The 23,970-nt window shown below is 56.5% G+C and overlaps 1 protein-coding gene across 32 annotated transcripts in view; it reads left to right on the forward strand.

Moving 5' to 3' along the window:
• Positions 1-23,970, forward strand: part of PTPRF (protein tyrosine phosphatase receptor type F) — an 88,718-nt gene that overhangs the window by 24,715 nt on the left and 40,033 nt on the right. For 16 of the 32 annotated variants that reach the window (XM_043574694.1, XM_043574690.1, XM_043574701.1 and 13 more), the window contains 2 exons: positions 13,514-13,702; positions 22,530-22,640. In XM_043574694.1, the coding sequence (XP_043430629.1) occupies positions 13,514-13,702; positions 22,530-22,640 (300 nt within the window). Of the gene's footprint in view, positions 1-10,001; positions 10,092-13,513; positions 13,703-19,618; positions 19,637-22,529; positions 22,641-23,970 lie in introns of those variants that run through there. The other 16 variants (XM_043574669.1, XM_043574668.1, XM_043574675.1 and 13 more) reach the window with 2 other exon arrangements.

Raw genomic sequence — 23,970 nt, forward strand, 5'->3', positions numbered from 1 at the left:
TTTTAGTGTCTTCTCACCTGATGGTTGCTTCATTCATTCACAAATACTCCCTAATGCTGCTGTAAAGTCCAGGGGGCATCTGACCAGGGCCCTGCCCTTGATAGAGTTTCCAGTAAGTCTTATGGGGGCAGCCAGGGGGGGTAGGAGAGCACAGAGGAGGGGGAGCTGTTATCTAAGCTGAGTCCTAAGGATAAGTAGGAGCTGGGGTAGGGGGCTAGGCAGAAATAACAGCATCTGCATATACCAAGGCCCAGAGGGAGGAGAGAAGGGAATTTTCACGGAACTCTGAGTAGTTCAGTTTGGTCTGGGGGATGGGTGGAGCTCGAGGGCACAGAGAGAAGCCGGGGGAGAAACCATTCAGCATGGACCTGGGGAGGTTAGAGGGCAGAGCACACAGGCCCAGGCTAAGAATTGAACACTTTCCTAGGGATGTAAGAAGCCACGGGCTAGGGAGTGACATGATCAGTCCCCAGCCACAATGGATTCATCAGTCTGAATATGTCTGTGTGTATTTTCAAAATAGAGCCTTGATTGTTGCCTTTTTTGAAAAAAATTGCAGTAACAATACCTGTTGGCTGTTGAAAATTTGATAAATATGAAATAGCATGTAGGAAAAAGTAAAAATCAGATGTTATTTTGCCTCTTCCAGTAATATTTGGTTTTTTCCTTGCCCATTTTCTGTGCAGGCATTATATATACAGTTGACCCTTGAATAGTGCAGGGGTTAGTTTGCCAACCCTCCCCACGACTGCCAAGCGGTTGAAAATCTGCATATTGCTTTTGACGTTTCCAAAACTTAGCTACTAATAGTCTATGGTCTACTGGAAGCCTTGCCAATAACATAAAAGTCAATTAACACATCTCTTATATATGTATTATATACTGTATTCTTAGGATAAAACAAGATGGAGAAAAGAAAATCTCATTAAGATAATCACAAGAGCGGCTCCTGGGTGGCTCAGTCGGTTAAGCATCCGACTCTTGGTTTCGGCGTGGCTCAGGTCATGATCCCGTGGTTTGTGGGATCGAGCCCTGCATTGGGCTCTGCGCTGGCAGTGCAGAGCCTGCTTGGGATTCTGTCTCCCTCTCTCTCTCCCTGTTCCCCACTCACACTGTCTCTGTCTCTCTCAAAATAAATAAGTAAACTTAAAAAAATTTTTTAAATAAAAAAAGAAAAGTGAGAGAGGGGTGCCTGGCTGGTTCAGTCAGTAGAGCATGCAACTCTTGACCTCAGGGTTGTGAGTTTAAGCCCAACATGGGGTGTAGAGATTACTAAAAAAATAAACTTAAAAGAAAATCATGAGAGAAAATACATTTAAATATAGTCCTATGCCATATTGAAAAAAGTCCACATATAAGTGCACCTGTGCAGTTCAAACCCGTGTTGTGGGAGGGTCAATTGTATAAGAAAAGTGGGTCGTGCCCTGCCCAATGATTTGTGGCCTGCTTTTTTTTCCCCCAAGATTTTATTTAAAAAAAAATTTCTGAGGGGTGCCTGGGTGTCTCAGTCGGTTGAGCGCCCAACTTCAGCTCAGGTCAGGATCTCACAGCTCGTGAGAGCCTGACAGAGCCATGTCAGGCTCTGTGCTGACAGCTCGGAGCCTGGAGCCTGCTTCAGATTCTGTGTCTCCCTGTCTCTCTGCCCCTAACCCACTCATGTTCTGTCTCTGTCTCTCTCAAAAAATAGATAAACGTTAAAAAAATTTTTTTTAATTTTTTTTTTCAATGTTTATTTATTTTTGGGACAGAGAGAGACAGAGCATGAACAGGGGAGGGGCAGAGAGAGAGGGAGACACAGAATCGGAAACAGGCTCCAGGCTCCGAGCCCAGAGCCTGACGCGAGGCTCGAACTCACGGACCGCGAGATCGTGACCTGGCTGAAGTCGGACACTTAACCAACTGCGCCACCCAGGCGCCCCCAAAAAAATTTTTTTAATAAAACAAATTTCTGAGAGAGAGCGAGAGAGAGAGAGAGAGCGCGCGCGCGCAAGTAGGGGAGGGGCAGAGAGTGAGACAGGATCTGAAGTGGGCTCTGCACTGACAGCAAAGAACCTGACACAGGGCTTGAACCCATGAACGGTGAGATCATGACCTGAGCCGAAGTCCAACACTTAACTGATTGAGCCATCGAGGCGCCCCTCCAAGATTTTAAGTAATCTCCGCACCCAACGTGGGGCTCCAACTCACAATCCCGAGATCAAGTGTGATGTGCTCCACTGACTGAGCCAGCCAGGTGCCCCTCATTTGTAGACCACTTTTTAACGTAACCCATCATGAACATCTTCCTCACCGTTAAATATTCTGTATCATTATTTTTGATGGCTGTAGGTATCACATGAAGTACCTTAGTTTATTCGGCCATTCCTTTATTGTTGGACACATACGTTGTTCCCCCTTTTTTTTTTGCTTTTATAAATAAAGCGCTATACACTTTCTTGCAGATCAGATGTGTTCACCTTCCTGATTATTTCCTTATTCTAGATTCATGGAAGTGGAATTGCTGGATCAAAGGACACATGAATTTTTAAGCCTTTCAGTATTTCCAGAAGATTGTGTCAGTTTACACTCCCACCAAGCAGGGCATAAGAGGGCCTCTTTTCTGCATATCCTCACCAGCAGTGGGAATTATCATTAAAAAAAAGTCTTTGCCAAGTTAATAGGCAAAAAATGGCATCTCAATTTAATTTGCATTTCTTTGATTACAAGAGCAGTTGAACATCTTTTCACATTGGCCATTTTTACGCTATGGCTTTATGTGTTTGCATGCATCCATTCAGTAACTTCCTTGTGCCTGTGTGTCTCCTGTGGGCGGTGAGGGATGGGGGGAACTCCAGTTTAGAGGGGCAGTGGAAGACAGTGGTTAAGAGCAGGGGCTCCAGACCACTTCCTCTCTTACCTTGTGACCTTGACTAGTAACTATGCCTCTGAGCCTCATCTGCTCCACCTGTAAATGGGGATGTAAGACCTACTGCCCAAGCTGATTTGGAGGATTGAATATGATGTAAAGTACCTTGCAGGATCCAGCGAACGGTAGCTGCTATTGTGCTGGAAGTTGTACATCCTGGTGGTACCTGGCTCCCATGGCATCATCCAGGTGATGCGGCCCCATGGTCCATTCCCATGGAGGGGACTCCCCTGTGGAGCAGGGCCCCAGAGGACAGGCGTTGGGCCAGGACCACTGGTTGCCAAGTGCCCTGAGCTCAGTTTCTGTCCTCTAACCAGGGGACAAGTAGTTCAGCCTTGCCTTCCCTCCTGTTGGCATCTGCCCCAGCGGGGAGCCTTCTGTCCTACCCTGGCATCCAGGCATCTGGCTGAAGGGCCAGAACTGTGGCTCCTGCCCAAGAGGGCATCTTCTGAGACTGTCATGTTGAAGAAAGAGGACCTCTGGGTTAGTGTTGAAAGAGAAATCCACCCCTCTCCAATCCCCGCCCCCCCCCCCCCCCCCCCCGCCGCCCCGGCCCCTGCCTATGCCCCTGTTCCTTTGTGGGCACTCTCCTAACCCCACCACTGCCCTGGACAGCTTTGTTTTTTAAAGGATTGGGGAGGATACAGCTGGTCTTTCAGGCTCGGAAAGTGAGGGGATTCAGACTTGGAGGGACCCCCTCCGTCCTAAGGGGCATTCTTGAATGAAGGTTTCTCTAACAGGGGTCTGGGGTTTGTTTGTGTTTCTGGGCTGTGGGAGGAGGTCCATGGTGAGTGTGGGGCAGGTCCCTGCCCTGCTTGTGCTCCTGTCCCCCGTGAGGGCGGAGCTCTGAGCCCCTCCTCCTCCTGAAACACCCATCCAGGAAGATGAAATGCTGACTTACCGTGTTGGTCTGTGTAACCTTGACCAGGCTCCTGGCTTGGCAGAAAGGAGGGGAGTAGGAGGCCTCAAAGGGGCCAGGAGGTGGGGCCAGGAGGAAGCAGCCCAGACAGCGACCATCCCACCCCTCCCTGCCCTCCTGTGCAGGCCTGGAAAGTTGGGGGGTGTGGAGGGAGCAGGGAGAAAGGATAGTGTGACTGGGAGGAGAGCCAGGGCCATCCCGGGAGGCCACCACAGGTTCTCAGGAAGCCTGGGGTGAGGATGAAGCTGGTTTGGGGGACAGGAATAAGAGTGGAGTCCTCTTCCGGTGTCACACACTGCATGTAGGCCAAAAGCACCAGTACACGGTCATGCTTACTGCGCATTGGGCTTTTCAGAGGAGTGGCTGAGGGCCGCCTGCGGCGACCTGGCTCAGGGGAGGAATTGGTGTACCCCCAAAAGGGAGCCCAGGCCTGCGAGTCTGGTCCTGTTCCCCCCTGTCCTGTGTTGTTCCGCAACAGGCCCAGCCTCCCCCATACGTGGCTCGGGAAACACCCCACACTGCCTAAGGCTCCCTGAGCCTCTCCCTGGTCCCGGCCTTTGCACCCAGCTCCCCGACGGGACTGCCACTCCCCGTGTGACCAGGTGTGGCCCAATGTGCCCCAGCTGCCCTGTGGTGTGCAGCCGGCTGCCTGCCCTCCCCCCACACCCATGGCTGTGGACGGGGTAGGGGTGCCCAGCACAAGCTGACTGGGGGTGAGCCTGTCCAGGCTGTGACGAGCACAGGGCCCTGCCGCCCAGTGTTCCTGTCTGAGTGGTAATTGAAGCCATTAGCGCGCCAGCCTCTCCCTCGCCCGGTAATGGCAGGAAAAGCTCTTCTCACTCCGCACTCTTGAGGCAGCGGCTGAATCACTCCCCCTCCAACCCGCCCGCTGCCGCCACTGAGACAGAGAATCTGACATTTTCCCTCTGGAGGGAGGGGGAGGGGAGGCAGGCTTTGCTTCTTGGCCTTTCCCTCCAGGAGGTGGGGGGAGTGAGGGTCTTAGAGCTCATTCTGGAGGTTATGATTCAGCTGAGCCAGTGGGTTCCAAGCCAGGCAGGACAGTGGTCAGGAAAGCCCCGGAGGAGGCCAGACAGCAGAGATGTGGGCAGGGCCCTGGTGACTTGGGTAGGTTCTGGAGGGCCATGGAAGGGGCGGGGGGAGAGGTGGAGGACTTGGGGGAGGGGCGGGTGAGCCCAAGAGCAGGAATGGGCTGTTTCTGACTCTGTCCCGGAGGGGCCCGGCTCAGAGTGCAGGTGGCAGCGTTTGCCTTGTGATCATGGATGCAGCAGATGACAGGCACCCTGCGTGTGCTGTGGGTGCCCCGTGTGCCTGGGTAAGGCATTGTGTGAGGTGCGTGGCATGGTGTTAATGCAGCGGGTGTGTGCCTTACGTGCTACATGTACAGCATGGGGTGCGCAGCAGACTGTGTGTGCCTGTGTGCGTGCCTGTGTGCCCATGAGCACTGTAGGGGGTGTGTATACAGTAGGTGGTATACACTCCACACCATGCAGTGTCTGTGTGTGTGTGCACGCATTAGTGTGTGTCTGGGGTGTGGTGGGCGACAAGCATCTTGAGCTGAATGTGTGGGGGTCGGTCTGACACTGGGGGGATGGTCAGAGAGGCTGCATCTGGGCTCATCGTCTCTCGGACCCACGGGTTCCCTGCTCAGAGCTGCTGGCAGGCAGGACGGCTGGACAGGGATGAACGCGGGACCGAGTGGTCAGGCTGACCTGTTCTCGAGTACAGTAGCTCCTCAGCACTTCCTGTGCAGCCAGGCCAGGAGGGAGGGTGTACCAGATAGAGATCCTGCCCAGACCTTGGGACCCCACTTCTTCCTCCCCTCTTCTTACCAAGGCCAGGCTGCCTTTCACCTTTTTTCACCCAGTCGACTGACCAGAACCATACCACCCACGGGTGCCACACATGGAGTGTGTCTGGTCTTGCCTACTTTGTGATAGGCTCAGGGGATGCTGTTAGGCAAGTGGGACAGTGACTGGGGTAGGGGGCCAGTCGGTGCTGGGCCTGGACCCCCGGGTTCTGCAGTGGCTCTGACCCTGGCTGGCTTTGGGACCTGTGGGGTGATGAAAGACCTCTTGAGACCACCCCCCCCCCCCCACACTGTTCACCCCCATACTCAGTCCTTTTGGAAACAGCCTCAGGGACAAGAGGGCTGATGAGCAACATATGACCCTGTTCTGAGATCCTGGGCTGTGCCGGACCCAGAGCAGACCCTGAAGGGAGCTTGCTTTCAGGACGGGTGGGTGTTTTCCCAGGGAGTCAGCACTCCCTGCCCCACCCTCCTCCCTGCCCCTGGCCCAGGCCTGGCTTTGGGGTTGGGGTCGTTGGGATAAAGAGCTACCACAGGCAGAGGATGACTTCCCAAGTGGCAGGCTGTGCGCTCTCCCTGTTGCCTACATAGGTGTCTGGGTAACAGGCTGGTTTTGCAGAAGCTGGGCCTGTCACCGCCCTAATTGGCAGCCACAGAAGGCCTAGAACCCAGGCCAGCTCCTGCCCCTCCCCTCACAGCCAAGGCATGACCTACATGCTTTTCTGGTCCAGTGACTGTGGTCTCTCTGACCTGTCCTTCCACACACCTCCCATCCCCCATCATGACCACTGTAGCATTTGGGACCCCGCAGACATGAGGCTCTGCAGCCATTTCCTGGAAAGTTCTGGGCCCTAGGCATGGGGTTGGGAGAGGGGTTAGGTAGGTGGGCACTGCCAGGAGGGCCTAAGGTCAGGCTCTGGGTTTCTTGGTACCTAGAATCCCCCATCTTCTTTGGTTTTGATCCTTCTCCAAGGGCCCAAGTGGACTCCCTTCTGAGTGGTCCTCTTGTGGTATAGCCAGTACACTTGCCTCTTCTGTTAGACAGGCAGTAGGCACCTCCCCTGCACCCAGCCTGCCCCCCCCCCCCACTCCTGCGCTCAGAGGTACTTACAAGGCCCTACTATGTGTTTGGCTTCCTTGCTGGCTCCCCTCTCCCACAGACTCACGACCACAGAGTGGAGCCCAGCAGCTCTGGGAATAGCTAGCCAAGTTGGAGGTTTTAAATGCCCCCGTGTGTGCAGTCTCCATCCTTAGTAAGGTGCCTCCCTCTGGTTGCCTGGGGAGAGAGGATTTTAATCAGAGGAATGACATGATCAAATGTATGCTTCAGAAAGGTCCCTGGGGGTGCAGAGCAGGGTGAAAGGAGACCAGCGAGAGATTGGGGCAGCCTTACAGGCAGTAATGGCCTAAACCCAGGCAGCAGGAAGGGGAGGAAGGGAGAATGGGCTACAAGCGGTGGAGAAAGAGTGGTGACCTGCCTGGCTACTATGGAACTGGGGAGGTGGGAGACTGTGGGTTATGGCTCTGGGCCCAGGTAGATGGTGGTACTATTTTCTACGATTCAGGACCAGGTCTGAAAGGGCAAGTCAACGAGTCTAGTTAGAAATCTGTTGTATCAGGCGTGTGTAGGCATCCAGGCGGAAGAATCCAGGAGGCCTGTGCAGATTCGCCAGCACTTCAAGGGACCTCTGAAAATGGGAGTTTTGAAGGCTGAGAAATGGCAAATCTCAGGGAGCCAGAGCCAAGAGGGAGGAAGAGGGCCCGGATGGAGCCCCAGCTGGCTAATGCTTCATGTTGGGGGGCAGCACGTGGCGGGGTGGTCCCTGGGAATCTGGTGAGAAGCCAAGGGGCTTGAGAGGTAGGAGAGAGACCTGGAGTGAGGCTGCGGGGATGGAGAGAAGACAGGCATGTGAAGGAGGAGCGAGTGGTCAGTGGGGCAGGGTGCTGTCGAGAGGTCAGGCGAGATGAACACTAGAAGTGCCCTTTGAATTTAGTCTCGTGGAGTCATGGTTGACCTTGGTGAGCTGGCCAGAAGCAGTGGGGGCGGGCGGGGGTCTGAGGAGTAAGTGGGAGGCTGTCTGTGGTCTGAACCTAGGGGGGTAAATGGATGAAAAGAATCTTCCTGGAGTAGGGCCAAGGTGGGGGAACCCCAGGAGCCGAGTCCAGCCTGGGCCAGGGCCCGGGAAGCCAGAGTGCTGCTGAGGTGTGTGCTCAGGGACAGCCCCAGGATTCACTTGAGTGTGTGTGGCCCTGAGGCCTCACCAACCAGGTTGAGTAGGGTGGTGTGAGGTGCCAGGGAAGCCCTGGAGGAGGGGGAGGCCACGGCTGCTCTCCGCTCTCACTACCACTCTTGGGCTCTCGCTGCTGACAGGCCCCAAACAGCTCAGATTCAAAAACAAAACAGGCTTTTAAGATGCCAAGTTTGATGAAATCTGAGTGCTGCAAGAGGTGGGAGTTTTCTCTTAGAAAAAGCTGAAAATGGAGACTGAAAGCTGTGAAGGAAGATGGGCCCAAGGCTCCCTAGGCCCCCGCTTACTGCTTGGAAGCTGGGAGACGGGGAGACTGTAGGTCTGGGGAAGGCATCTGAATTGATAGGTGGTGTCTTGGCCCCAACCCTGCAAAGGATGGAACTGCCTCAGGGACAAGGCTTAAGGTGGCCTTGGTTTCCTTAGAGTGCACCGGGGTTGGGGGAACCAGCTGCCCCGCTACTCATGACGTTCCTTCGTGTTTCTCTACACGTCTCTGCATTTCCTGTGTCTCTGGGTACACGTACCTCAGCATACGTGTATCTCTGACTGCATGTTTCCACATGTGTGTGGAGTGCCTGTATGCACTGCCTCTGGATCTGCTTGCATGAGTCTTGTTTCCACAGGTGCTTGTCACTGCAGGTGCCCCTCCATACGCGTGTGGAGGTTTCTATTTTTGCACCTGTCTCTTTCGCCATGTATATCTCTGTGGGTCCCTGGCTGTGCATGTTTCTAGGTGTCTGTGTTCAGAGACAGGGTGAGGCCAGGCCCAACACTCATGCACAGAGGAGGAGGTCAGGCTTGCAGATGGTGCCACCCCAGGGAGCCTGTGTACGTGTGTGCCGATGTGTGCCTGCGTGTGCACGGAGACGCCATGAAGCTGGGTAAACACGGGTGAGAAGGTCGTGCTGACAGACGGTGCTGCCCGCCCCAGGACCCTGCAAGGCGTCTCCATCTGTCAGCTTCCCTGGTGCAGCCCCCTCCCTCTGGCCCAGACTCAGCCTGAGGCATCCAGGCTGAGCTGGACAAAGAAACCTGTGTGTGCTTTGTAGGGGCCTCTGCAGCCTCCCTCCCCCAGCCATCGCAGCCAGCCTAAGCCCATCCCCTGTCCACCCCTACTCTGGCCTCATCTGTCAGGACCCCAACATTTGCCTTAGCTCCAACCAGCCTCACCTTCCTACTGGCCCCCCACCCTCCCCCTAGCCTTTATTTGGGCAGTCCCTCCCTCCCCCCAGAAATCTCTTCCTGCCTCCCATGCTCTTGTGACTGTCTCCTCCTCCAGGAAGCCACCAAGATAGCAGGTGAGTCATGGATTTGAAGCAGCTCCACCATTGCTGTGGGGTTTCGGCCAAGTGTCTACCCCTCTCTGAGCCTTAGTCTCCCTCCACCCCCTTCCCCCCACCACACACACCCTGTCATCTTCCTCTGGCCAGTGGGGACAGCAGGGAAGGAGTTTAGACCTCCCGTTGCAGTATCTAAAGACCAGTGCAGTTTGGTGCAGGAGCCGTTAATGTACTCCTGCGCACCCACCCCAAGTACGCAGACTTGGCGGGAGAGCCCTGGGAATGTGTGCGCACCCTACCTGTGCGTGCAGGTGAAATCCACAGACAGCTGTAGAGACTTAGGCTCCCTGGTACCTCTGAAGCCCCTTAAAGGCCCCATGGACTTCTCTTTCTCTCCCAAGGACCCCCTTTTCAGAGAATAGAAGGGCCTCCGCCCTAGAGGCACAGACACTGCAAATGCCTGGCTGAGCCTGTGAGGCAGGTGTAGGGAACCCCAGTTACGCGGTTGGGCGGTTGAGCGGGAAGGAAGCCTAAGGGGGAGGGGGGGAGCAGAGAGGTGGGGAGTTGGAGTGGAGGAACAGGGTCCCGGGAGGGGCACGCCCGCTCCACCCAGACGGGGGCCGGAGGGGCGGCAGCTGCCTGGACCAATCACGGTTGCGCGCCCGCTGGGACGCGGGCACGCGCAGCCTTCCTCCGCGAGCCCGCCTCTCGCGTTGCCATGGTTACCGGGTGGCCTGGAGGGGGAGGAGCCCTTCCCTCCACCCGCAGCCGGGGGGGGGGGGGGGGCGGGCGGGAGGGGGGGACAGATTTTGAAGGGACTCGATGACCACACATCGGGGTGTGGGTGCGTGCAGCTTGTGTGCAGCGGGCTTCTGTGGAGCGCGGAGCCCTGAAGCCGTCGGAGGGCGTGGTATGTGGCAGGATGGTGGCGCTGCTCCCCAGGCCGCCCCTCCCGAGAGCCCAGGACCCAGCCCTGCCTGAGCGGGGTCCCACCCCCAGGGGTCGTCCAGGCCCTACCTCAGATTTAGTGGTGTGACCTTGGGCGGGTGTCTAAGCACCCCCCCCCCCCCCCCCCCCGTTCACTCATCTACCACATAGGGTTTTGGCAAAGATTAACTCATTTTTTTAAAGCATTTTAACTCAGTGCGTGGAACATAATAAATGCTCCATAACTGTAACTTTCTACTTCTCATATCCGAGCCTCAGTTTTCCTGATTGCTGATGGGTTTGGAGTGATCGTGTGAAGTCTGACTGAAAGACCCGCCCTGGTCCTTAGCCTCAGTGCTTCGGGCTATGGTGGACCTGATCCCTGTGGGTACTGGGGGTGTGCAGGGAATAAATGTGCCGGACCAGTGGATGGGTCAGTTTACACCAGCGTGCCTAGTGCCCAGCTTGGCCAGACACACGACAGGCATCAGTAAACAGCTGCTGACCTTGGCTACATCTGAATGTGCCGGAGGCCTCCTGGGGAGCGTAGAAGGAAGAGACAGCAGCGCGGTCACTCTCGAGGGGCTGGAGTCCTCCTGTGAGACACGCTTCCCCCGCTGGAGGTGCAGAACTGCAGCCTTCCCAGTTCTGCCTAGAAGCCTAGTTGGCACAAGGGACTGGCTTTTGGGTCCCGCTGTTTTATGGACAGCTCTTCACACATGCCGGTTTTAGGCTCTGGCGGCAGTGCCTGAGGCATGATCTGAGCCAAGGACGGAGCCATTGAGGGCGCGATAATTGAGGGAGGAAAATTAATTGTCCTTAATTTGGCGTAAATCCCCAAGACCTTCCCCGTGTTAGGAATTCAGAGTAGATTCCGGGACACGGGGCTGCAGGTGTTTGTGCTTCTTCCCTTCTCCCTTGATCTACCTTGCTGGTGGAGATGGGGACCAGCCGACTCCTGGGCCCGAACTCTGGCAGGCCCTGACACCCCTGTGCCCCCACTGCTCAGAGGAACTGAGCAGGGTAGGATTCAGGACTGGCACCCTGGTGGGCTAGGGTGGCTCTCACTCTCCTGAGTGTCCCCCAGCTGCTGGGAAGGGCAAGGAGGGTGTAGGGGGCGGGCCCCTCAGGCTGGGCCTCTGCCTGGGCCTTTCTGTGAAAGCAAGTGACAGCTGACCCAAAGGAGGCTGCTTCCTGCTTGGTATTTCCCAAGTCGTGTTTTCTTGCCACTTTCCTTTTTCCTGCCACTGTTTAACATTTTCCTTTTAAAAATCAGAGCTGAAAGTCAGGACACAGTGGGATCATATTTACAGCCAAGGAGATGCTGGGTTCACATCTGGAATTTATAGGGCTGCAGATGGGGAAGTAAGCATCCTGCCAGCTACTGGGAGAGGCTGAGGAGGCAAGGCCGTGCTGGGAATCCTACTGCTCCCTAGCCTGAGACCCCCCTCTCCGGAGGGGGCCACAGTCCCTTTGGGATGCCCCAGAGGGCATTTGGGATGCTGGAACCTTAGCAGAGCTCCTCCTGGGATCTAGCAGCAGATAGAGGGATGTTTTGCCCCTGCCTACTGGGGCTCCTCCAGCTTCCTCTCCTGCCTGCCTCCCCAGTCAGTCCCCCTGGTTCCCTGAGAGTCTAGAGGGAGAACTAGCCTTTCAAGCCTTTACTTTCTAGAATCGCTTCTGAGAATGCCATGTGCCTTTTTCCTGGCACAGGAGCCTGACCTCAGCAAGTGTCCCAACACATCCATCTTGTCCTGGGCCCAAGAGAGGAAGGTCCAGGCGGTGCTATATCCTGGTCGCTGCCACCACAGAGCCTTGCCCCTGCCCCCTGCCCCAGAGGAAGACTGACAGTGTTCCCATCCTCTATTGGACGTGCCTGGCGTCCACACCGACAGAGAGACTCTGCCCAGTTCTCACACACACACTCTGGTGGGGAGGACCTCTCACCAGCCCCAGGCCCTAGCCTTGGTACCTGTCTGCCCTGGTGGCTTAGCCGTTGCTAGTTATAATGATAACGTCAGCTAATATTCATTGGTGCAGGTTCTGTGTCAGACACTGCCCAGCACTTATACATCATCAGATGTAGTCCTCAAGATGGCTTTACAAGGTAGGCACTTGAACCCTGTTTCCAGATAAATGGAGGCACGGAGAGGATTAGTAATGCATCCAGGTCACAGAGCTAGTTAGTGGTGGAGGTTAAGCCCCATGTGGCCTGTGCTAGTCCAGAGCCTGTGCCGGCAGCCCCTCAGGGGCTGTGTGCAGAAACCTAGGTGCAGCAGGAGTGGGGATGCGCTGATACCTGTTGCTTCCAGGGAACTGACTCTTATGTGAGTCGCCAACCCCTGGCAAGATGGGAAAAGGCAGCCAGGGAAGGGTTTTGCCTTCATCAAATTTTGGTGAACTCCTCATAGAGTTTTAATTTTTTTTTTTTTTATTTAAAAAAATTTTTTTTTTTCAACGTTTATTTATTTTTGGGACAGAGAGAGACAGAGCATGAACGGGGGAGGGGCAGAGAGAGAGGGAGACACAGAATCGGAAACAGGCTCCAGGCTCCAAGCCATCAGCCCAGAGCCTGATGCGGGGCTCGAACTCACCGACCGCGAGATCGTGACCTGGCTGAAGTCGGACGCTTAACCGACTGCGCCACCCAGGCACCCCTCATAGAGTTTTTTTATCTCCTTAGCCTCCACATGCTCTGACATGGTTCCCAGGCCTGACCACGGCCCCCAGTGAGTGAGGGACGAGGGTTAGGGTCACAACTGCAGTAGAGAATGGGTCAGGGCAGGACCAGGGGTTGAGTGAGGTGAGGGGTCATTGGTAGAGCAGGGGGTACCCAGAGTCAGGTCCAGAATTCAGGCTGTGATGTGGGGCTCTGCTATGCTGTAGAGCTAGAGGCTAGATGTGAACAGTGGAGGGGACACTGCACGTGCAGAAGAGGGAATGGGGATTAGACAGCACAGGGGGCTTTTGGGCTCAGTTGTGGCTCTGGGTGCTGCCGTACGAGCTGTGGGCCACGTGCAGCCCAGCATCTGTATAGCACTTTCTGCTGTGGCCAGCAGAGCATCAATCCTTGTTTTTCCCGGGGCCCAGAGAGATAAGTGCTGACATCTCCCCTCTGAGGCATTGTTTCTCAGACCTGGAAACTCCCTGACAGGGCAGGACGGGCCCCACTGTAGCCCCTCCCTGCCCCCGCCCGAGCCCCAGAGAGGGCAGGCCTGGGTAGTGGGACTCAGGACTCCCCAGTCCTTACGTGGAGCAGGCAACACCCTTAAAAGTCAGGAATTGGGAGACCGGGGTCTTGAGGGTGCCATCCAACCTGGGAGTCAGGAGAAGCTGCCCACAGCAGAGGGTTCTAGAGGGCAGGCAGTGCCAGCCCTAACTCACATGTCTGTCCTTTGTCTGCAGAGGAACAGCTGCCCTCTGGCTTCCCTTCCATCGACATGGGGCCTCAGCTGAAGGTGGTGGAGAAGGCACGCACAGCCACCATGCTGTGTGCAGCAGGCGGGAATCCAGATCCAGAGATCTCTTGGTTCAAGGACTTCCTCCCTGTGGACCCTGCCACGAGCAATGGCCGCATCAAGCAGCTGCGTTCAGGTGAGCAGAGGGTGAGGGACAAGGGGCCGCACAGACTTTAGAAAAGGTGTCCAGCTGAAACTAAGCACAGCCTTCCCTCTTGGGCCTGGATACCTGGGAGCCACAGGAGGTCTCAGCCTGGGGCCGACCTTCTGGAGCCATGCAGAGGGCATCCACTGGGCAGGCCAGATCTTGGTACAGGCCCACCTGGTCCAGGAAAGAGCTGGACAGCGAGGTCTAGTCATCGGTGATTCTTTTACCTTCCTGGGATCATCAGAGTCTAGACTTTGGTCCATCCCGGCTCCTTGCAGCATGAGTGATGTGCCCCAGCATAGCGTTGGGCTCTGCAGGGGTGCTCTATGGGCGTTCGTCCTCTATTTTTCCTATAGCCTGGCCTGCGAGGGGGCCTTCGTGATGCTTCTCCTTACTTCTCCAGGCAGCAGGGTTTAGCCAAGAAAAGAGGCCAAAGATGCTTTATGCATCAGGCTTCAAAAGGCTGGATCTCAGGAGCTTAGAGCCAGGAGGACTTGCTGCCATCCCTTGGCCACCAGGGCCACCTGTCTCCTCTGGATATCTCAGTCAAGCCAGCTCGGAGGCCCGGGAGCAAGGATGCCGTCATGACCAGGCAGGAGGTGTCGCCCCATTGATCGATCCACCTCTGAGGCTCCCGCCAGGATAATTGATTCAGTTTTTGTGGGAACGGCGCAGGCGGGAAAGGAGGCTCAGAATCAGCTTAGCTGCGTTCTGCATTTGCCGCCAGCAAGGGCTGGACCGATAGACCTTGGTCCAGAAACTCCTGCTAGCTGCAGGCCAGTGGGCTCAGGCAAGATGGCCGGCACCAAGCAGAGCCCCTGCTGCCCGTCAGCTGTGATGTCAACACTGCAAAGGAGGACGTGACTCTAACCCTTTCAGGGCCCTGCAGGCTTTAGAGGTGCCCCTGCCACTCTCTGGGGTTCCAGCCCCTCCCTGCTACCTCCCATCAGGTGGACACCCCTGCAGTGCCCAGGGGAGGAGGGAGGGATGAGCTGCCCAGCAGGGCAGGATTCAGGCCCTAGCCATGGCCGCCTGAGACGGCCTACGAAGTGTTAGCTCATTTAATTTAATTAAAACTCAACAAGATGGAGGCAGCTGTAACGCAGTTAATTAAAACAGCCATAATCAAGGCAGGAAATGGTCCGGTAGCATTTGCAACCGCTGCCCAGCGCTGCCCAGTGGCCGGCATGGTTCGGCTCCTCTGCATTTCCCCACAGTCCGCCCAGGCAGGCTCCCCAAACAGGCAGATGGTCCTCCCTGCAAGCCTGGCCTCCACCCCAGAATGGCACTGACTGCCCGTGGCAGCAATTCTGGGAAGGCACACTGTCTTGCGTGCTTGTTCATCAAGTATTTATGCAGTGCTTACTGTATGCCAGGCCCTGTGCCACCCATTCACTGCCCAGTGAGTCGGCGCCTGCCCGTTACTCCACTGGCTGCTGCTCCTCCCCTTCTCCCTGGCTTCCCTCTCACTCCTGTCTTCCCAGAGGCCTCACCTTCCCCTGCTCCTTCCTCCAGCCGGGGAGCCCTTGTCACCCTCCCCTTGCCCCATGGGCAGGGCCTTCCCCTAGGCCAGCTCACCCGCTCCTGCAGCTTCAGGTCGCCTCTCCACTCCTGCATGCCTAGGTCTGTCTCTCTAACACCACACAGCTTACCTGAGCTTTAGACTAAACAAACCTATCTGCCTTGTTAGTGTCACCCTGGCCGCCATGAGTGGTGACTTCCTTCCCAAACAGCCACACCCTTCTCCCCGACCCTGACCCTCTCCTGGCAAGTGGCAGCCCCCTCAGCCCGAAACCTGGGACACACCCCGACTCTTCCATTGAGGAAGAATCAAATCTTCTCATCACCCACATGGTTCTCATGTTGGACCCCTCTTTTTCCTTCTGCTGCCTCGGTCATATCGCAGTGCCGAGCACTGCCCTCCCTGCCTCCAGGCTCCCCCCGGGAATCTGTCCCCCAGCAGCTGTTAGTTTTCCCCTTGGTGCCTCCATGTTCCGACAACCGCAGTGGCCTCTCACTGCCTGAGTGGCCGGGCACCTGCTCCCGAACCCCTCTCGATCTTCCCAGCTCACATCTCCAGCTTCACCTCCTCCATCTCAGCTACCCAACTTAGCAGTTCTGTTAAGTCCTTTAACTGCTCTGAGCTTCTGTTTTCTCACCATTAAAAAGGAGTGACAGTAAGCACTAAGTGAGACGACAGCAGTGGAAACTGTAGTTCGCTGCCTCGGGTACTGGGAGGGCTCCGTGAACCGGGCTCTTGTTACCGGTGGCCATTCCCCACTTGCCCTGAACCACCCTGACCCCATCCTTGCCCTCTGCTCTAATTCACCAGATCATGAAGCCTCTCCCTCCTCTGCCTAAGTAAGGCCTACTCCTTCAGGACGCACCCGCCCTGTGTTGTTACTGCCTGGCTCTTGTTCTGCTCACTTAGGCTAGGTGCCGCTTGCAGGGAGGGCCTGGGTCTGGCTCCCTGCCGTGCAGCCGCAAGGTCTCCCCAGCTCCTAGCACAAACCCACCTGTAGGACAGGTATCTCTGAGCCCTTGTTGATAAATTATTTCATGAACGTGACCTTTGGGCCCTGTTCCTGCAGACCAATGTCCACCTCTCCTGCTTCTTAGCTCTGAGGAAGACCTCGTTTGACCTTTACTGCCACCTGGAAGCCATCACCTGGAGGGTTGTGGACCCAGGGTCCAGTTCCTAGGATGACACCCTTGGGGTCTCAATCCCCCCACCTCTGTAGTGACAGACAGGATTCTCTCCCCCATTGCTGCCTGGCCCTCCATTCCAGTCGCTGCTGCCCCTGTCCTGTTACCACTTAAAAGGGTGCCCTGCACATGTGACAGGGATATCCCTTCAGTGGAGTGGAATCAGGCCCCCAAGCACTCAGCCGTTTACAGGGACCGTCACAGTTTACGCATCGCCGACAGATCACAAAGTATTTTCCTGCCTTTTGTTGCATTTGATTCTCCCCAAGCCTGAGAAGTAGGACAGGCTGTGATTATCATGCCCACTTTACAGCTGACTTAGGGGAGTCACTTGGGGTCACACGTGGAGATCCAGAGCCAGGGAGCCCCCCTGTGCAGTCACCCAGAGGCCTTCTAGTATCGCATACACCAAATCTGGGACCTCGGGAGTGGCTGGACACTGCGGGCCCTCCAGAGTTCCACGGCCCCATCCTCTCCAGAGCTCAGGCCCTCCCTGACCGGTCCCCAGAACTTGTCAGGCACCTGCAGGCTGAACTACAGCACATGTCACGGGGCGTGGCCCCGGAACAGGAGCTGGAGAGGAAGGCAGCTGGTGTGAGCCTTACTCACGTGTGAGCTCTGCTCCACGGGCGCTTTCCTCACTGAAGTGACTTGACGGGCTGACATAGGAGCCTGTTGGGAATTTGAACTCGAGGCCCATGGTGGACCCAGGAGGAACGGAGACAAGTTCAGGGAGAATGGAAATCAAGTCAGGAGCAGATGGTGTCACTGGAGCAGCTAGCAGGGGCCAGTCTCCAAGTGGGGTTCAGAGCCACTGCCGGGTCCTGAAAGGAGCTGGTGGCCCACACGCTCTGCGAAGCCTGGACAGGGCACCAAGGAGACCTCTCGTGCTCTGCTCAGTGGCCTGAACGTGCAAGCCGCCATCTCATCACCGTCGAGGACAACCTGATCCACACAGCTACGTTCTCACCCAGAGCACAGCCTCCTTCCACACCCTCTGAAACCTGAGCTGAGACTACAGGGCCTGAGCATAGATGCCAGCATCTGGCTGCAGGCGGAGGCCCACCGGCTCTGGCAGATAGGACCCAGAGCCAAGGGCGGAGCAGGCTTCAGGGTGGGCCTGACGCCTGCAGTCCCCTACTCTGCTGGCTGGCCCAGCTCTGACCAGAAGAGCCTGCCCCCCAACCCTCTTCACCCATCAGGGTCTGGGTCTGTCAGGCGGGCACACTGGTGGTGCATGGTCATGATTTCCCTTTGGCCTGAGCACACTGGCACCTCTCGGGAGCAATGCAGACTCCTGGGTCCCTGCCAGTCTCCCACACCCACCTTGTGGAATGGTAAGGCAAATTCTTCTTTCAGTTTGGTAGAGAAATGACTCTTCCGAGAGGTCCGGAGACTCGTCACACAGCAGGTTAGGTTTGGGGAGAGCCGAGGCCAGAAGCTAGGGGTCCGAGTCCTGGGCCATTTACACAGCCACCCCCTGCCATGTCCCAGCAAGCACTGTAGAAGTAGATCAGTGGCTGTTGACTTTTTCGTCTTAGCACCTCCGATTGTAAATATTAGAGAATCTCAAGGAGCTTTCGTTTCTGGAGGTTTTTCCTGTCAGCATTTACCATATTAGATATTAAGACTGAAAAGGTTTTAAATATTTAAACTTTAAAATTATTTTTTAAAAAACCATTGTATGTTAAATGATATGTTTTCATGAAAAATAACTGTTTCCTCAAGCAAACATTTCACGAGGACAGTGGCATTGTTTTATACTTTAACAAATCTCTTTAATTTGGGGCTTGATCGAAGATGGTCACTGGATTCTCACATCTGCTTCCACATTTGCTCTGTTGCAGTATCACACTTCACGGAGCTTCCGGAAAACTCCACTCTATATTCACAAGACAACAAAAGTGAAAAATGCAAATAACTTCTTAGTATCATGAAAATAGTTTTGACCTTGTGGACCCTCTGAAAGGGTCTCAGGGCCACTAAAGGTCCCCTGGACCATGACTGGAGGATCACTGTCTCTCTGCAGCCCCTCACACCCCCAGCCCAGGTCCCAGCAGCTGCCTTTACCTCCCCTCCAGCCTCTGTATCTGCAGTGGGGAGTCTGTGCACCAGACCTGGTTAGTTCCTGCGACCTCACTCACAGGCCATGTGACCTTGGGCTTTGGGCAAGTCACTTGCTGTTCCTCAGCTTGTTTCATCTTTCCCGTGTGAACATGGATAATTCCTCCTAGGCAGTTGTCATCGAGTTTAATGAGAGAGTAATCAGTGTTTGATTTGTCTTTTGGCATATTTCCCTCCCGTAGCAATGGGCAGAGAGGGTCAGGGTGGACAGCCCTGGGCCCAGGCTCGCTCGGAGGCTCCTCACTCCTCTGGATGAGGCGGAGGTAGAAGATGGGGCCCGAACACAGCCTCAGAGGAGGCACCTGCTGGGAAGGCAGCTGTTCAGACCTCGTAACCACCCTGCACCAGGCATTTGGAGGTGTGCGTCTGGCCTTCTGGGCTTGAAGCACTGAACAGGCAGGGAGGGGACACCGGCCTCTGGCTCTCACCAGTCAGGTTGGGGGTAAACTCAATAGTTACTCACTTTTTAGCAGGGTCGAGTGGGCTGTAGAAGGCATTTGCTACTGGGGTGCAAGTTCACCCCGAGTCCCATGGTGGGGCTTGGCTGGTATGTCTGCTTTGCTTGAGGGAAACCTGGCCTGGTGGTGGTGGCCTATGGCAGGCCCTCCCTTTAGCCCTTTCTATGTGCTTAACCTCCTTGGTTGCTTTTGGTAAGTGCTTTATTTTGAAATCTTACCCACCTGTGAAATTTAGGTGCCCTTAAGGAGTGGGGTTGCTACGACTTTTATTCACTTTTCCCCTCGTTGGCTTCAGCCAGCTGGGTCTGCAGGAGCCCTGATTCCACCTTCCTGAGTCCCATCACCTCCAGCCCCGATATCCCCGGCCCCACCCTCCCTCACCTCCTCAGAGCAGTGCCAGTGACCCGGGGGACACAGCTTCACCCGCACTCAGCCTGGCTCAGCCTGGTGCCTGCGCACTTGTCACCTGCGTTGGCCTAACTCAGGCCTCGATTTCTCCGTGTATTTAAGGCCCTTTCTCATGTTTTATTTTATCTGGTTTGGCTTTTTGTGGCTTTCCTTCCTTTTGTACTAATGCTTCTCTCTGATCTTATTTGCATTCAAATTACCTCGCCAGGTGGTTCACCAATCAGAGGTAAGAATGCTGTCCGTGCATCTCGCCACGCCACGCCACGCCACTGCTGTCACCACCACTCCATCCCGTCCAGTCCGTCACCTCCCCCATGCCCATCCCGACCTCTCCAGCCTCCTCATCTCCAGCTCCGGTCCCCTCAGCACCACCGGCCACCACACACCTCCACTCTTGGTCATTCCCTCCTGTGGACTCATCCATTGCAAGTCTGGACTGTAGAAATAACTCCACTGAGCCCTGCCTCGGGGATGGCAAGCCCTGCTTCCTGGGCCTTCCAGGCCAACCCCACAGAAGGGACCCTGTCAGCTCCCACAGCGAAGCCAAGTGCTGATCCCCAAGCCCGGTCACAGATGGAGAGTCTTCCCAGGAAGTGGGGCAGCGTGACCAGGCCTTGCCTTGCCTTGCCTCCCAAGAAGCTCCTTTTTCTTGGGGCCCTCAATGACTGCTTGACTTCCTTTTAACCTCCTGGCCCTAGGACAGGGTGAGGACCATCCTGTAAATCCCATTAGCTCAGCACACGCTAGGAGGAACATGCAGTGAAGACTTTAGTGTAGGTGCTGCAGTAACACAGAATAACCAGGGTCTGCTGTGACCAGATCAAATGACCTGCCAGCCCCGGCTGCTTCCAGAGCCCCGCAGCCTGGGGCTTCAGAAATCAGACTCTGGACTCAGAGATCTGGGTGCGAGTTTGACTCACCTGTGTGACCTTCAGAAAATCAATCCATCTCTCAGAAGTCTGCTTCCTCATCTTTAAATCGGGGCCAGGGCCCACCTCAGGGCTCATGAGATTTAGAGGAGGAGACAGGGGTCTGGGCGGTGTCTGGCTTGGAGCAGCCACGCTGTAAAATGGTTGCTTCTGCACTGATTTTATTCACTTCATCTCTTCACACGTCTCTCAGCATCCTCGGGTACCTCTAGACCCCTCAGTCCAGGGCCAGGGTGGTCTCAGGACAGAAGCTGGGCTGAGGAACAGCTGCCTCCCTGTGGGGCGTCTTGTCCATCACCCTCCAAGGACAGGACTGACCCTGCAGACCCACCACCCGTCCTCTCAGCCTGTACCAGTTCATGTCCCTGCTGCTGGGGCTTGGTGTTGACTCCAGGTTTGGGAGTTTCTGTGTGCATATAGGCTCAGGGTCTGAACTGGGTCCCCTGACCAGTCCTGTTTCTCAGCACGGGGGCGGGGTGGGGGGGAGCCTCCTCCCCCAGCAGGGGTCCCACCCAGGCACTACTTCTCGTCCCTGCCTGTGTCATCAGCCACTGTGTCTCCCCTCGCTCCCCAGCTGAGCCGACCCAGTGCAGCACCCCCACCCCCACCCCACCACTAGCCAGGGGCCTGACCCCACCTGCTCAAATGAACATTTTCTGTAACAACGTCCATCCATCCCATACACATGACCTGTTGAGTGCCCGACAGGGCTGTTCTTGGAGGAGATGGGTATTTGGCACGTGTGCTGGGCCCTCATGCTCGTGCTGCCTGACGCCCAGTGGGGAGGGCTGAGGCTAGGACCAGGGAGCAGGCCAGCCCTTTGTCCTGCATCGGGGTTGAGCCTTCACAGGCTCTTCCCCCACCTCCAGCGCCCAGCCCCCTGCATATTCAGGGCCCCTCCTGCTGCCCTGGGCCTGGGTGGTGGGAGAGGGGTGTCAGGCAGTGAAGAGGCCGCAGCCAGGACCCGTGGGGGTCCTCCCCTGGGGGCTGGGCCACTAGAGTGTGATGTGGAACTCTTCCTGTGGCCCCTGACCAGTCCAGTCAGGTGGAGTCCCGCAGGTTCTGTCTGTGTCCTGTGTGGGTGTGGTGACCATCAACCAGCCTCCCCTGGGAACAGTGGGGCTGTCAGGGTCACCCTGGCTGTTCCATGCAGGCGACGGTTTTCTGTCAGGCTGTGTGCTATGGGGTTAAGTGTCCGTTGGGCTGTCCTGTGTGGGTTTGATTGTCTGTCGGTTTGTTCCAGGGAGGGGGTGTTGCCTGTGCCTCGGGGTGTTACTGTCACAGACAGCTTTCTGGTGTGCGCTCATGAACAGTGTTTTTCCAGTGTTTACTGCCAGAGCTGGGGGGGGTGGCCAAGTCAAGTGGTTACACCTGCCACCTGCCCTCTGCCTTGGGCTCCCCTACCTGTACCTGCCACAACTGGACCTCTGTGAGGGTCCTTTTCAGCTGCCCGCCCCCTTCCCCCCCCCCCCCCCCCCCCACCGAATCCTGGCTCCTGTCTGTCCGTCTGCGGCCGGAGCAGCCCCTCAGGGCACTGGCCCGAGTGGGAGCTACAGCCTCCATTAGCCTCCTGAATTATGCAGCAGCCGTGGTGGGTCGAAGCACTTTAGCAGGACCAGGCTGAGGAGAGGAGCCGGAATGGGTGGGGCCAGTGGGGTGGGGATGGGGTGGGAGGAGAGGATGGGTGCTGTGAGCAGGGCACCAGGCCCCCAGAGCAAGCCCCTTCCTTCCTGCGGACTTCTGGCAGGCGGCGGATTCTCAGGCTCTTGCCCAGTGAGAGCCGTTGCATACTTGCAGCTCCCAGGCCCCCAGGTATACAGGCTGCTCCCACCTATGCCTGGCTCCGCGTTGCCTGGCAGGCCCGGTAGGTCTGGGAGCACTAATGGGGATGCTCACTGGCAAACGGGCTGTAGTGCTGGACGCTCCAGGGCGGTAGGGGGTGTGATGGAGCCCCTGGCCCAGCCCACAGGCCCTACTAGACTGCAGGGCAGGACAAGCAGGATTGTGTTCCAGAGTGTGACCCTTGCTTCTAGCCGGGAGGCCAGTGGGCTCATCAGGCAGAGCTTCCTGGAAGCAACACTGGTGCCCAGGCGTGGCCCCGATTTTTGCAACATCTCAACACAAGCCCAAATGCTGTCAAAGCCCCCTCCCCGTGTTCCAGGCCTGACCTCTGTCGCTGTGTCCCCACAGGTGCCTTGCAGATTGAGAGCAGTGAGGAGTCGGACCAAGGCAAGTACGAGTGTGTGGCGACCAACTCTAAAGGCACACGCTACTCGGCCCCCGCCAACCTGTATGTGCGAGGTAAGCATGCAGGCAGAGCCCAGCCCTGTCTCTGCGGAGCTGAACTGGCCCTGCTGGGCACGTTGTCCGGAGCCCTTGGTGTGGACGGTGGGGGCTGCCGTGGGCCCAGTCTCTCCTTTCCTACCTCTTTCTGCCGGAGCAAGAACAGCCGTCACAGCGCTCCCACTGGGCAGACTCCCTATGTCTACCGCTACTTTTCCTTCCTTCTCTGCAGGCCCTCTGGGAGGCAGCCGCTCTTGGGAGCATTTGTATCTCTTGTAGGTCCTGCCACGTGGGCCCAGAGCCCCACGGGAGTCTCGAGCCTTCCAAGCAGACTTCTCACTGTCAGTGTGTGTGTGTGTGTGTGTGTGTGTGTGTGTGCGCGCACAGGCAAGCATACATGATTGTGTGTAAACATGGGCATACCGGCCCAGTATCCCTCGAGTCTATCCTGCCTACCCCAGCCGGTGGGGGCGGGGGGAGGCCTCCAGGCCAGGTGAACCTGCCCCTCTGGAGGCCAGGTCTGCCCAGGGCCTTTCTGGAGGAAGAGCCAGCTGTGCTCTGTCGCCAGCCAGGACCCTTGTAGAGAGGGTCAGTCTGAGGTAGTTGTGAGCCCCTACAGGTGAGCACCTACTGTGTTTCAGGTGTTCCTTGCTGGCACTTAATGGATTGTGCATTTTCACAAGTCCAGATACCCAGCACAGAGGGCTTGGGGACTGTTTTGGAGTATCCAGTGTCTGCTCTGCTCACAGCCCACGGGTGACCAAAGCCGGCCACCTGCTCCTTCTTGAGGACACCCAGGGTCTGGTGTGCACAGTGCCCAGCAGGGACCCTGCTTCTCCTCCCACATCCCCTCACTTAGCCCTCCCGCACAGATGGACATCATTACAAGTGAAACTGTCTCCACTCAGGGGATTTGAAAAGGAAAGTGGACGCGGCTTCCTTGCAGCGATGACTTCATCATGCTAAGTGCTTAGGGCTGCTTCTTGAGGGGGTCATCTGCCTGTCTGCCCAGGCCCTGTCAACGGCCTGTCCCACTCTTTGGGGCCACATGGTCAGACAGGGCAGGGAAAATCAGGCCTTCAACCATATAGTTATGGAGGAGCTGCTCTGTGTTAGGGCACAGGTTCCCAAGAGGCCCAGCCTGCCAGCCCACTGGGTGACAGGCAAATTGTGCTTCAGAGACCATGGAACTGTCTTCATCAGAGTTGGGGGTGTGGGGTGGGAGGTCCCCACTCAGCCCCCTTGTCAGGTGCCCTCATCAAGGCACGCCTAAGTGGACCCAGGGCCTATCTTAAAGAACAGCATCCGAGCAGAGAGGCCAGGCGCCTGAGAGCCACCCACAAGGCCA

The sequence above is a fragment of the Prionailurus bengalensis genome, chromosome C1 (assembly GCF_016509475.1).
Source record: "Prionailurus bengalensis isolate Pbe53 chromosome C1, Fcat_Pben_1.1_paternal_pri, whole genome shotgun sequence".
Lineage (NCBI taxonomy): Eukaryota > Metazoa > Chordata > Mammalia > Carnivora > Felidae > Prionailurus > Prionailurus bengalensis.